Below are 12231 nucleotides of genomic sequence, written 5' to 3' on the forward strand. Positions count from 1 at the left end.
AAGTACATGTATGCCTCTTTCGGACTTACACGCATTTACAATTGTATCGGGCTTAAATTACCTTACTTTTTTGCAAACCAATAGACTTATAGAAACAAACCAACTGATAGACTTGGGTCTTTTATGCATTACAAACTTTTTATCTGTATTTGTAATATATTTTTGTAAAGGAAAATACATTATCTTAAATGGTTGATTGGTTACAGAAAATACAAAGACAGCATGTAATATACAATCGAGTTTAAAAACGTTTTGGCTAAACACTTACACAACGCACAATCGACAACACAAACCAGAAATGGTAAAAGATACAAAAATATATGTTTACAATTTTAAAACATGAGAAGTGGTGCGTAATTTCTAAGCAAAGGACATCTAAGTTTTTACAATTCCAGAGGGACTTACAATGCGCGGAAGGTGTGGGGCAGGCTAATTACATGTTTTCGTTTTCATATTTCTGTTTCTGTCTTGTTTAGTTTTGTGTTTTGTTTAGTTTTGTGATAACAGAACTGAGCGACGATTCTATACTATTTAAATGTATAACTAAAGCTCGTCGAATTGTGGCGGAGCTCTCTATTAAGTATATATATGCGGGTAGTATGAAGACTACATCTAGTGCTGCCCGAGGCAGCCGGGTTTAAATTAAACGGCGAAGTGCGCCGGGGATTGGGACCGGGTGGAGGCGGAATCGAAAGCCCAGTAGGAGTGGCAGCTAGCTTCGCCGACTTGGGGTATCTTTAAAAAGAACGAAACTAAAAATTACGTTGCTGTTGCGGTATCTGCGGATGCTGGTGTTGACGATGATGACATAGCCGATGCCGATGGCGTTGGTGAGGGCCTCGACCTCTTAGCACGTGGTGATAGCGGGAGAGGGGTCGCGTCCTGTTCTAGTCAGTTGATCTCCAAATGCTTGGCCTCCTCCCACGGGAATCCGGTGCGTCCGAAGTGACCATATGTGCTGGTGCGCTGGTAAATGGGCTGGCGCAGGTTCAGGTCCCTGTGAAGAGCAGAAATATAGAAAATGGCCAACTCAAGAGCCGTGTTTCCAACTCACTTGACAATCTTGCCGGGCCTGAGGTCAAAGTTGCGCTTGATGATGTCCAGAAGCTCCTTCTGCGACTTGTGGGACGTGCCGTAGTCGAAAACGGTGATGGACAGCGGCTCGGCAAGACCGATAGCGTACGAGACCTGGACGAGGCAGCGCTTGCAGAGGCCGGCCTTGACCAAGGACTTGGCCACCCAGCGAGCGGCGTAGGCCGCCGATCGGTCGACCTTTGTGAAGTCCTTGCCGGAGAAGGCGCCGCCGCCGTGGGCGCCCCAACCACCGTAGGTGTCGACGATGATCTTGCGGCCGGTGAGGCCGGCGTCGCCCATGGGGCCTCCGATGACGAACAGGCCGCAGGGATTGATGTGCACGATGGTGTTGGCATCAATGTATTTGGCGGGAATGACGACTTTCACAACTTTCTCCATGACCTCCGAGCGCAGGGTCTCCAAGGAAATCTTCTCAGAGTGCTGCATGGACACCACAATGGTGTGGACGCGCTTGGGCACCGCCGATCCCTGGTTGAAGAGGTACTCGCAGGTGACCTGTGTCTTGGAGTCGGGACGGGCCCACCAGAAAACGTCTGAGCGGCGCAGCTCGGCGATCTTCTCGTTCAGTTTATGGGCCAGGACGACGGTGAGGGGCATGCACTCCTCGGTCTCGTCGGTGGCATAGCCGAACATGATGCCCTGCAAAGTGGGTGTTTATGGTTAGCAGTGTTTCTAGAGGGTTCACAGGTTACCAAGCAAACGGAAGCGAACCAAACCAAACTAATCAGTGGTGTTAGCGGATAAATACACTTGTGTTAGGTGACTCAAGCACATGGGATGGGGGATGACAGTGGAGGCTACGAAGCAAAATATGGTTTCTATGTTATGTGGAGCGGGAGTCTGCCTGGTTTTGCGCATTTGTCATTCGAAGCGTGCTGCTGACATAGGACTGGGGCACCGACTGGGTAAATAAGCCCAATCAGATACCAGGGAGCTAGCCGTTCGCAGCTTCGAATGGCAAATCGGGGCAGAGGCGCGGTGTGTCGTGTCGGTGTCGGTGTCGGTGTCTGTGTGCCGCGTTACTACATTAATGTGGTACAATGCCAAAGTATAGATAGAACTACAAATTTATAAATAGAGCGATGCAGCGGAGTTCTCTGACACACTCCTTCGATTAGTTACGAAAAGGTTAAATCATAAAACACAAATCGTGCGAGCGCTGGCGGGGAAGCCCCTCCGGAGGAGCCCGGCCACCACGGATACCCGCCACCGACCGGGAAGCCCGGCTCTTCGGAGGGACCGGCTGTCCCCTGCCGGGCTGCACGGCTTCTAGAAGTTGTGGTAGTTCACACCTGGTCTCCGGCACCGATCTCTTCCTCGGCGCGGTTCACATGCACTCCGGCCGCGATTTCGGGCGATTGTTGGTCCAATGCCAGGAGCACGTTGCACGTTTTGAAATCGAAACCTTTTCGAGGCGGATTTCGAGTTCGGAAAGTGAGAGATGGTTTGGTTTGTGTTGTGTTTTTGGTGGTTACATATGAAACGAGAGAGAAAGATAAAAGAAAGGGCACAGCACACGCCGGTGGTGCACGCACACAGGAAATATATGTCTGTAAGTAATGTTTACACAATATGATTCGATCACCCAACTACTAGCTAGATTATAAATAGTAATGCCGCTCTGCCGGAGCCTCGCCTGATGGATCTGCCGCACTGGGGTCGGGTTGGTTAGGAAGAGCCGCATGCAATTCGCTGGATTCCTGGGTTCGTTAGCTATTGAGTCGCTTTATGGGGTTTTTAGGGTTCACCATGGGTTTAGTAAGATGCAAGTGGTGTGGTTAGAGCCCCTTTTGGGGCCATGTGGATGTGTACACCTGTGAGGCAATAATCTTGCTCAGCGTCAGTTTAATTCCAATGTTTAATGACATTTTTTATTTGATTTAAAAAAAAATTGTATATAATGGGGAGGATTCTTGGAAGTTTTTGAATAATTCATTGACTTTGTGATTCAGAGAATGGTTCGGATCCTCCTCTACCACTGAAAAGCATTCTTGTTCTTGGGTGGATCTGGCCGGACGGTATGGGGATGAGGGTCTCCTGCCCGCAAGGTCGCGGGCGAGGAGGCTTGATGGGGAAACACTGAACAGAATGAAACGCAACGAACGAAGAACGAACGAACGAACGCACACACACTCTTCCGCATCGGATTAGGACTAGGAGTAGGGATAATCTTGCAGTACCTGGTCACCAGCGCCGACGTCCTCTTCCTCGCGATTGATGTGCACGCCGCTGGCAATGTTGGGCGACTGTTGCTCGATGGCGACGAGCAGGTTAAGGGTCTTCCAATCGAAACCTTTTTAATTGTGTTACGGTTTAAATGAGTACTGGCTTTGGAAGACCTATCTAGTCCTGAAAGTCCCGCCCGCAAAAGGATCTCTTCTATGCTAAGTAAACACTTACCCTTAGAGGAGTCGTCGTAGCCGATGTGCTGGACTGTCTCGCGCACCACCTTCTGGTAGTCGATCACGGCTTTGGATGTGATCTCGCCGCAGAGCAGAATCATGCCCGTCTTCGCCACGGTTTCTGTGTGAGAAAATAAATGGGTTAGTCGCCCAAGGAAAGCGGAACCTTTCCATCCATCCATCCATCCATCCAGCGAGCTTTGTTTATTTGTGCTGACATCGCTTCGGGCGGGTGCACACGCCAGTGTTTACTTTGCGGGCAAGTTTATTTTCTGATGGTCTGTCGCCTGCTGTCTCTATGGGCGCCTTTCAGCTCGGGGACACACTATCAAAAAACGATTTCGGAGCTCCGCAGAGGTCACTAGCCTGGCCGGCAGCCTGAGCCGCTGGCTGGACGGGAGGATGGACGGATGCGTTGGGGCAGGACACTCACCACACGCCACCTTGGCGTTGGGATCCTGCTTCAGGTGGGCGTCCAAAATAGCGTCGCTGATCTGGTCGCACATTTTGTCTGAAAAGCAAGAAGAGAGGCGACGGCTGTTAGTGGGTGTGCCAAATAGTTGCTCGCAGATGTGCTAGCTCCCCAATCTCTGCCCCTGCCCCTGGCCCGGCGGCGGTGGCGGTGTTGGTGGCTCTTCAGTCGCCGCCTAGGCGGCGAAAATTGCCGGGCAGTGCAGTTTATTTTAACTTTTCAGTCTGCGATTGACAGCGAAATTCAATGCCATTGTGTGTCTATAACTCGGAACACGAGCCTCGGGTTGTAAAGAACAAACAAGACGGAAAGCCTGCGCAGGGATCGTCGGCGTCGTCACACTTGACACCAGTCGCGCTGCCCCGAAACCGGAGCCCTTCGTTTTTTGGCAGGTTTTTCATTGGAAACAGCGTTATTGAACTCGATTATTGCGTCAGACATGTGGGGCCTGTGGGGCGAGTGATTTGGCGTAAGCTCGAGTGTTCTGCGTCTCAGATTCGGCTGTGAATCTGATAGGTGGCCTATGGGAAGTGAGTCGGGACTCTGGCCGGGCAGGGCCGGAGATGTTTGCTGGCCGGCCCGTCACTCATTCGTCACCGCAGGACAGGTGAAATTAGGGCTGGCCCTTCCGGAAACAATGCCCACTCCCAGAAAGCGTCCACGATTATCGGAGCGGAGCTGACTGGAACTTAATTAGCGTTATAAACTTCGACGGTGCGGGTAAAAGCAATCAATGCGTAGTAGAAAAGGTCGCTTCTCCCTTATCAGGAGTCGCGCATATGTTGCCGTGGCCACAGCCAGTCACATCGCCTCGAAAATCCACAGCCAGCGCTGATACATATAAACAAAACGGGCTGCTCCGGCTAGGGCTTGAGCGAAACACGTGGTTGGCAAAATCGCTGGGAAGACGGGCTAGCAACGTGGGTTTGTTTTAGTTTGGCCCTTGTTTTGATCGCCGTCTCCGAAGTGAGGCACCAGCAGCATGACGAAGAGAGCGGTTCGTCTGAGTGCGATACGAGCCGGCCACTCTTCCCCAGAAGCAGAAGCAGAAGCACATGGTGCGCATGACGCAAATTCCGCGGGCCTGTGAGAGAGGTAGCGATAAAGAACCAGTCTATAAATTGCGTCGCCGGAGCTGTGCGGGGGGGTTTTGGCACACAGGCCACTGCCAGCTGTTTTCCTGGCTATTCGGAGGAGTTTCAGGCCGCCGGCTGCCGCTAACAGACCTCTTCTTTGACCACCTTCTAGTTGGCCAGCCTAGAAGGCGGCTCTTGGCGGCCAGCTTAGTAAACAAGCACGAGTTGCTGGCCCCCTCCCACCACCGCTCACAAATTGGAAGCAGACGACTGACAAAAGCGCTACTCCGACGCCATTTTGTTAGATCTCAGCTGTGGCCCGGCCACAGTCCCTGGAGAAACAATTTGGTTAGGTTAGGAACAGGCGACGCAGCCGTACTGCCCGCATCCGTATCTGCCACGGCTGCAGCCCCTGTCTCGTGCACTCCGCATGCACGCTCATCGGGCTGTGATGCAATCGATTGCGGCTGGCGGCCCGCTCTGAATGGGGCTTACCTGGATGTCCCTCGCCGACGGACTCGGAGGTGAAGAGGAATGTCTGGCCATCCTCCATGTCGTAGGAGTTGCCGTTGCTGCCGTTGCAGCCGTTGGAGGCTCCGCTGTGTCCGTTTGTCTTCTGCTGCGGCATTCTGAGGCTGATGATGCTTCTCTGGGGTGTCTGGTAGTAGTCTTCTGCAGGGGATTCGGCTTTCGGCACACGGAAATCACTTGCTTCCAGTCGGGTCAGTGGTTGGTGGAGCTGCGGGGCGAGATAACAAGAGAGAATTCGTTATAGCTTGACGAAATTGATTTTCCTAACTCTCGCAAAACACACTATTTTCGCAAGTGCCGCGTCCGCTGATGTTGCTGCGGGATTTTCCGGTTTTCGCACTATGTCCGCAGCGTACGGTTCTATTTTTTATATAATCGCGAGCGTATTTCACCCGTTGTGCGCTGTTTACCGCATCAGGGGAGCTGGGGGTGGGCTAGACCACGGGGCTAGCACAGACCATACACGCACGACACGCACGTTCCCAGCGATTGGTTCTTTCTGTCGGAACGAGGGGGAGAAAACCGAAACGAGTCGGGGCCAGGGCCAGTTCTAGTTCTGCTAGCGCGGAATTATATTAGCTATTTGTTCGATAATTTATACACACTGATTCTCAACTGTTGTGTTGTGTTTCGACGACGGCTTCGGCAACCAAATCAGCGCAACCAGCAGCAGCACACGTCCTATCTTGACGACGGTTTTGTAGGAAAAGAGCGCACACTTGCCGCGACTCTCCGCATTTATACCTCGCGCTGCTCCGGTTGCAAAGAGCGCCGCGGCCAGAGCAGCCTGGGGAGCTGGCGGGGGAGCAGGGTCGGGGGCGACTCCCTTCGTCGTATTTTTGGGGATTGCTGGGGCGCTCTTCCCCACAGAACCTACCGTTCCTTGGTGGTCAACTTAGTCAGCATCTCCACGTTTTTCGGGCAATCAGCTGGGCCGCAGCCTTGCCACCCTGTTTTGCTCTGCTAACTGTGCGGATCTGGGTCCTTTCCACTTACCGGATTCTAGATTTGAACGTTGGAACTCCGAAGGACTCCAAAGGAAGGACTAATCAACCTGCTTCTTGCTCGGACTGGCTTCGACTGCTGTCGATTTCAGCGAATGCTAATTAATATAATTTCGACTGGCCGCACGGCGCTCGGAAAGATGAGTCGGCGAAATCAGAGCTTATCAGAATCAAAACTATGTGCTACTATTCGAGGCTATATAGCGGCTAACCTTTCGAGATCTGTAATTACTCTCTCTGCCGCCGATTTATATATAGCTTGGCGAAACGCGAAATCGATGACTGGGACTAATTCCTACTGAAATCCTAGCTGGAAGTGATCGACCGCCTGGGAGAGATCACCCGACACTCGCGGAATTCGGGGTTTCCATACGCGACAATCTACCTCGAAAAAATGCCCACGTCATGCTATGTCCAAGACAAACAAGGTCTGCCAAGATCAAGGCGCTTGGTAATCAGCTCCGGCCATATCATCTCGGGTGAAATTTCTAATTTCCAACGAAGAGACCGAGAACAACAAAGCTCGCTAGCCCAGTAGGACCTCCAGACCCGGCCCCATTATCTTCCAAACGATGTGACCCCCCGGGGTCTCCCGAGGATCGCGTGGGTCTCAATAACAAAATGGACAGATGTTCATGTACGTACGTTCTGTGCCGGTATGCAAATCGCTTTCGAAATCTCTATTGTAAGTTTCGAAAAAGCAAAGCTTGCATTGAAAGTGTTTTTCTGATATCCTAACTAAGATAAACTTTTAAGAAAATTTCCGAATCCAACTTAAAAGGGTATTAGAAACCGGAAACTTCCTGTTTTTAGCGTATTAAGGTTTTATACTGGAACTACAAAGTATTCTGTAGATGTCCAAAGTTTTAAATGGTTCTTGGATTTTACTTCCTTAGTAGGGGTTTTCAGTGTTGTTGGCTTCAAATAATAGCCAAAAAGAAATGACTCTTTCTCTTAAACCTGTTTTGGAATCACAATCAACCTCTTAGGGGTCCACCTTCATTGAAGAACCTCTGGCTCTGTTCATCCCGTTGGGAAACAAAGTTACTTAATCTCTGCACAGGAGGAGAGCTATCAACAAAGGCCTCTGACCCAGCAAAGCGTGACTTGCCGAAACGCCAAGTGACGCCTGGCAAACTGATGATTAATAATCTTGTTTTTGCGCTAGTTCGCTTTGAATCAATTAAACGCTATTACAGGCACAATTTCCGTTTGAATTTGGGCAAACACGCGCCAACCCAGCAGTTACATCGTGATTATGTGGCAACTCTGTACGATAAACGAGAACCGACTCCCCCAAACAGCTGATAAACTTGAAGGAAAACAAATTTTGAAATTTTATTAAATGCTTCGAAACTCATCATGAACCTGCGGCGCCTGGGCCTGTTCTGGAGTGTGGCTTTATCCTGCATCGTCGCGCTCGCGGCGACGGAGGACCTCCAAAAAGATGACATCTCACCAAAAAACTCGACCTTATTGGAAAGTACCAGCATTTCAACGAATCCACACCCTGACGCGTCAGCTATTGCCAGTCCGGCGGCTAATGCCTCATCCACATCAACCACAATAGCTCCGCGCAACGGAACTACCAGCACTACAAAGAAAGGCAATGCCTCCTCGGTGGCCACGGAGCCGCCCCTGATCGACTCTCATGCGGTGGAGCAGGAGCACAACTCGTCCCTCTCTCTGTTCTTTGTCATCTGCGTGATTATGCTGGGTATTCTCCTGATCCACCTCATGCTTCAGACAGGCTTCCAGTACCTGCCGGAGAGCATTGTGGTGGTGTTCCTGGGCGCCTTCATTGGACTGTCCCTGAACGTGATGTCCGGTCAGAATGGGAGCTGGAAACGGGAGGAGGTGTTCTCCCCTATGGGATTCTTTCTAGTGCTCTTACCGCCAATCATTTTTGAGTCGGGATACAATCTGCACAAGGGTAACTTCTTCCAGAACATAGGCTCTATCCTGGTCTTCGCTATATTCGGCACGACCATCTCGGCCTTGGTCATCGGAGCTGGGATCTACCTACTGGGACTGGCCGAGGTGGCCTTCCGGTAAGTGACCTATACCTTGTCCGGCATTCTGCTAATCTTTGGTGCTTTTGCAGGCTCAGCTTCTCGGAGTCCTTCGCCTTCGGATCGCTCATATCCGCCGTGGACCCCGTAGCCACTGTAGCCATATTCCACGCCTTGGACGTGGACCCTATCCTAAACATGTTGGTTTTCGGCGAGAGCATTTTGAACGATGCCATCTCGATTGTGCTGACTGCATCCATTACCCAGTCGGCTAACGCCAACGCAGAGGCCAGCACGGGCGAGGCCATGGTGGGCGCCCTCAAGACCTTCTGCGCCATGTTCTTTGCCTCCGCGGGCATTGGCGTCATCTTTGCCCTGATCTCGGCCCTGCTGCTCAAGCACATCGACTTGAGGAAGCACCCTTCGCTGGAGTTCGCCATGATGCTGATGTTCACCTACGCCCCATACGTCCTGGCCGAGGGAATACACTTGAGCGGTAACGGGAAGCCTCCGCTTCGCAGAACTTGTTTACTCATTGAATCCATCCTTGCAGGTATTATGGCGATACTGTTCTGTGGCATTGTCATGTCCCACTACACTCACTTCAACCTGTCCACGGTAAGATTCTTACGTTGCTCCAACGTTTCCAGCCTCACTTAGCTCTTCATCTGCAGGTCACCCAAATCACCATGCAGCAGACAATGCGTACTCTGGCCTTTATTGCGGAAACCTGCGTCTTTGCCTACCTGGGCCTGGCTATATTTTCCTTCAAGCACCAGGTGGAGCTGTCGTTCGTCATCTGGGCCATTGTCCTCTGCCTAATTGGACGAGCCTGCAACATCTTTCCCCTCGCCTTTTTGGTCAACAAGTTCCGCGAGCACAAGATCAACAACAAGATGCAGTTCATCATGTGGTTCTCCGGACTGCGTGGCGCCATTTCCTACGCCCTTTCGCTCCACTTGAACCTCGATAGCCAGGAAAAGCGACACGTTATCATAACGACCACGTAAGTGACTACTTGACCCCGACACAGTTCAGTTAGCTTTGATTTGAAACTTCCAGACTGATAATCGTGCTTTTTACCACGCTGGTGCTGGGCGGCTCGACAATGCCACTGCTCAAGTACCTCAAGCCCGGGAAGAAACGTCGGACACGTGGCTTCGCACGCTCTACGGAGGAGGGCGGTCGCCGCAGCGGCAGCCGGAAGCGTTCCAAATCGATTTCCCTGTCCAAGACCCGCGAGTGGGGACAGGCCATCGACTCCGAGCACCTGTCCGAGCTCACCGAGGAGGAGGACGTGACCTTCACCCAGGCCCGCGACCGCTTCGGCCGGCTGGACCGCAAGTACTTCATTCCGTTCTTCACGCGCCGCTTCAACAGCCAGGAGCTGCACGAGTGCAAGTCGCAAATGGCGGACCTGACGAACAAGTGGTACCAGGCGATCCGGGTGAGCCCCCTGGACTCGGACGAGTCCGACGAGGAGATAGGACTGGCGGCGAGTACTAGTCAGAGCCATCTGACGCGATCCTAGGTCCCGAGCAGGGCTGGCCTATGCGCCGGGAGAAGTCCGAGGCTGTGTCGATGCACATGTGTGTGGCCAAAGGGAACGGGTCGTAGTTGCGGCCCAAGTGTAGCTTAGTTCAATGTACCGGTGGCGGTTGCTTTTGTTATCCTTGTGTTATATAGTCCTGTTCCTTAGTTTCATTTGTGTACTTTAGTCTGTTATTCACCGGCTTGAAGCAGTATTTGCCTCACAACACCTACGTAAAAACTAGCAACTTGTAGAAAAGTATTTTCGTGGCTGTATTTGTGATTTTGTAAGATTTTGAACCAAAAATATAATAAATATCTGAATGTGATATCCAACCAGGACTGTTTAAGTTGCACTTGAAACTAGATGAAAGCCGAGTGGTTTCCTTTTTACATAACAAAATTTTTACATGCATTTGGCAAATTATAAACTTTTACAAATTGGTAATATTAGTGCCTAATTAAACTAAAATTGACTACAAAAGGTGACCCGGGCGTGGCTGTTCGTGCCGCAGCAACCTCGCTAGAGCTCCTCGTTCGGGGACGTGGAAGCCGCCTCCTCGTTGCCGACTGCAAACAAAATACAGAAGATCGTTTTAGGAATGCTTGTGCGCCATTTTTCGCTTGTGCTTAATCAAAAATACTGATGCTGCCCAACACACTGCGTCCCGATCTTGCGGACCTTATAACGACTTCATGATCAGCTCCTCCAACTGTTTCGTGTCGATCTCCGGCTGGCGCCCACCCTCCGGCGCCGTGTTGAGCCAGTACTCGGAGGTGGCGATGTACACGGCCACAGCCGCGCCTACAATGCAGCCCCAGGCGATGTGGGCGGAGCTATTGAAGATGACGCAGGTGGCCACGCACATGCCGAGGTATGTGAGCAGGCGCGTCATGCTCACATACGAATCGCGCTGCTCCGAGGAAAGGTCTTTACGCGCAGACATGTAAACAGGGTTGATTAGACATCGTTCAACCGCTTCAACTCTCGCTGGAACACTCACCGTGGCACTTTCCGTCCTTAAGCTGGTACCCGTCGGCGCATTTCTTGCACATGTCCGGGCCGTCACCGTCGCAGCCGTTGCAGGATCGGTCGCACTCGAGGCAAGTGAAGGAACCCTCGTTGTTTACGCAAAACTGCTGCTCGCGGCAGGCGTTTGGCCGCTGCTGTTCCAGACACTCGTTAATATCCACACAACCGGACTCTGTGTCCATCCGCCAGCCGTCCTTGCACTTGCGGCAGCTTTTGGGACCAGCCCCGGTGCAGCCGCCCTCGCCGCATGCCGCGTGGCATTGCGTGCACAGAAGCTTCTTTTCGTCGCGGAAAGACTCAAAGTGCTGCGGGCCGCACTCGTTGCAGTTGGTCCCTGTATATCCAGCGTCGCACAGGCACTTGCCGTTGCCCTTCCGCGTCCCGGCTCCCTTGCATTTTCCTGAAAATGGGGGGTTAATAAAATTCCAATATCTTCAAACAAGCACCAACCGTTCCCGTTGCAGTCTGCACAGGGTTCACAATTGGGGCCGTAGGTGTCTGGCGGACAGCACACTCGCAGCTGCTCCACGCAAAGCCAGACATGAATGTCCGGCTGCTCCCCCTGCTTGTGGGTGAACCAGTCCTCGATGAGAGTCTCATGTTCGTTGGCGAGGTTGTGGCAGTGATCCTTGTTAGTGACCGAGGCGTCGGAGCAGAGCTTCTCTTGGATCTCCACGAGTCGCACCTCGCTGTTCTTGTAGGAGCGTAGTTTCTCCTCCTCCCAGGCCGTGTCCCCACCCCCATGTCCTCGTTTGGTGCGCTCAAGTCCTGCCTTAAAGGACCCCGCAAGCTGGCTGCAGGCCCTGCATGGCGGTGGAGATAGCTTGTCGGCCGACGCCCTGGTCACTATCAGGACCATCAATACCGCTAATAAGTCTCTGACTCTCATAGTTCTATAAATTCCTTGGTATTCCCGGCGAGTTCTTAAGTTTACGTGTAATTAGAATGTATAAAAGTGTTTGAAAACACTGTTTCATTATTTAAGTTGGTTGCAGTGTTGCCAGAAAGTCGAGGACAACTTTAACCGGTTCGTGAGAACGTGTTGGAAAACACAGACATCCGGGTTATCGATAATA

General features: G+C 51.8%; 3 protein-coding genes across 9 annotated transcripts; 1 reads left to right on the forward strand and 2 right to left on the reverse strand.

Annotated features, from left to right (window-relative positions):
* Nucleotides 1–119: 119 nt before the first annotated feature.
* Sam-S (S-adenosylmethionine Synthetase) lies at nucleotides 120–6693 on the reverse strand. 6 transcript variants are annotated; one of them, XM_017250177.3, is made up of 7 exons: nucleotides 6573–6693; nucleotides 5541–5784; nucleotides 3931–4008; nucleotides 3496–3618; nucleotides 2388–2500; nucleotides 1055–1734; nucleotides 120–997 (listed from the first exon to the last, which is right to left on the reverse strand). In XM_017250177.3, the coding sequence occupies exons 2-7, from the start codon at nucleotides 5671–5673 to the stop codon at nucleotides 892–894; spliced, it is 1233 nt and encodes a 410-aa protein (XP_017105666.1). In that variant the 5' UTR covers nucleotides 5674–5784; nucleotides 6573–6693; the 3' UTR covers nucleotides 120–891. The 6 variants fall into 6 exon arrangements, with proteins under 6 accessions (XP_017105666.1, XP_017105664.1, XP_017105661.1 ...); XM_017250175.3 differs by lacking the exon at nucleotides 6573–6693 and adding an exon at nucleotides 6454–6533; XM_017250172.3 differs by lacking the exon at nucleotides 6573–6693 and adding an exon at nucleotides 6182–6340.
* A 1151-nt stretch (nucleotides 6694–7844) lies between these two features.
* Nhe1 (Na[+]/H[+] hydrogen exchanger 1) lies at nucleotides 7845–10464 on the forward strand. The gene is made up of 5 exons (XM_017250218.2): nucleotides 7845–8631; nucleotides 8685–9088; nucleotides 9146–9210; nucleotides 9267–9598; nucleotides 9655–10464. The coding sequence occupies exons 1-5, from the start codon at nucleotides 7943–7945 to the stop codon at nucleotides 10121–10123; spliced, it is 1959 nt and encodes a 652-aa protein (XP_017105707.2). The 5' UTR covers nucleotides 7845–7942; the 3' UTR covers nucleotides 10124–10464.
* A 40-nt stretch (nucleotides 10465–10504) lies between these two features.
* Creld (Cysteine rich with EGF like domains) lies at nucleotides 10505–12136 on the reverse strand. Of its 2 annotated transcripts, none has more exons than XM_017250221.3 (3): nucleotides 11606–12136; nucleotides 11127–11555; nucleotides 10505–10692 (listed from the first exon to the last, which is right to left on the reverse strand). In XM_017250221.3, the coding sequence occupies exons 1-3, from the start codon at nucleotides 12042–12044 to the stop codon at nucleotides 10646–10648; spliced, it is 915 nt and encodes a 304-aa protein (XP_017105710.2). In that variant the 5' UTR covers nucleotides 12045–12136; the 3' UTR covers nucleotides 10505–10645. The 2 variants fall into 2 exon arrangements, with proteins under 2 accessions (XP_017105710.2, XP_017105708.2); XM_017250219.3 differs by having other exon boundaries at nucleotides 10505–11053; nucleotides 11606–12133.
* Nucleotides 12137–12231: the final 95 nt, after the last annotated feature.

The sequence above is a fragment of the Drosophila bipectinata genome, chromosome 2L, assembly GCF_030179905.1.
Source record: "Drosophila bipectinata strain 14024-0381.07 chromosome 2L, DbipHiC1v2, whole genome shotgun sequence".
In the NCBI taxonomy this organism is placed as follows: Eukaryota; Metazoa; Arthropoda; class Insecta; order Diptera; family Drosophilidae; genus Drosophila; species Drosophila bipectinata.

Coding starts and splice junctions, on each gene's coding strand:
- Sam-S (XM_017250177.3), bottom strand. CDS start 5,673: ATGCCGCAGCAGAAGACAAACGGACACAGCGGAGCCTCCAACGGCTGC. Junction 4,009..5,540: donor CGTCGGCGAGGGACATCCAG/GTAAGCCCCATT, acceptor CTTGCTTTTCAG/ACAAAATGTGCGACCAGATC. Junction 998..1,054: donor AGGCCCGGCAAGATTGTCAA/GTGAGTTGGAAA, acceptor TGCTCTTCACAG/GGACCTGAACCTGCGCCAGC.
- Nhe1 (XM_017250218.2), top strand. CDS start 7,943: ATGAACCTGCGGCGCCTGGGCCTGTTCTGGAGTGTGGCTTTATCCTGC. Junction 9,089..9,145: donor CGAGGGAATACACTTGAGCG/GTAACGGGAAGC, acceptor CCATCCTTGCAG/GTATTATGGCGATACTGTTC. Junction 9,211..9,266: donor CTCACTTCAACCTGTCCACG/GTAAGATTCTTA, acceptor CTTCATCTGCAG/GTCACCCAAATCACCATGCA.
- Creld (XM_017250219.3), bottom strand. CDS start 12,044: ATGAGAGTCAGAGACTTATTAGCGGTATTGATGGTCCTGATAGTGACC. Junction 11,556..11,605: donor TGCAGACTGCAACGGGAACG/GTTGGTGCTTGT, acceptor CCCCATTTTCAG/GAAAATGCAAGGGAGCCGGG. Junction 11,054..11,126: donor TAAGGACGGAAAGTGCCACG/GTGAGTGTTCCA, acceptor CTGCGCGTAAAG/ACCTTTCCTCGGAGCAGCGC.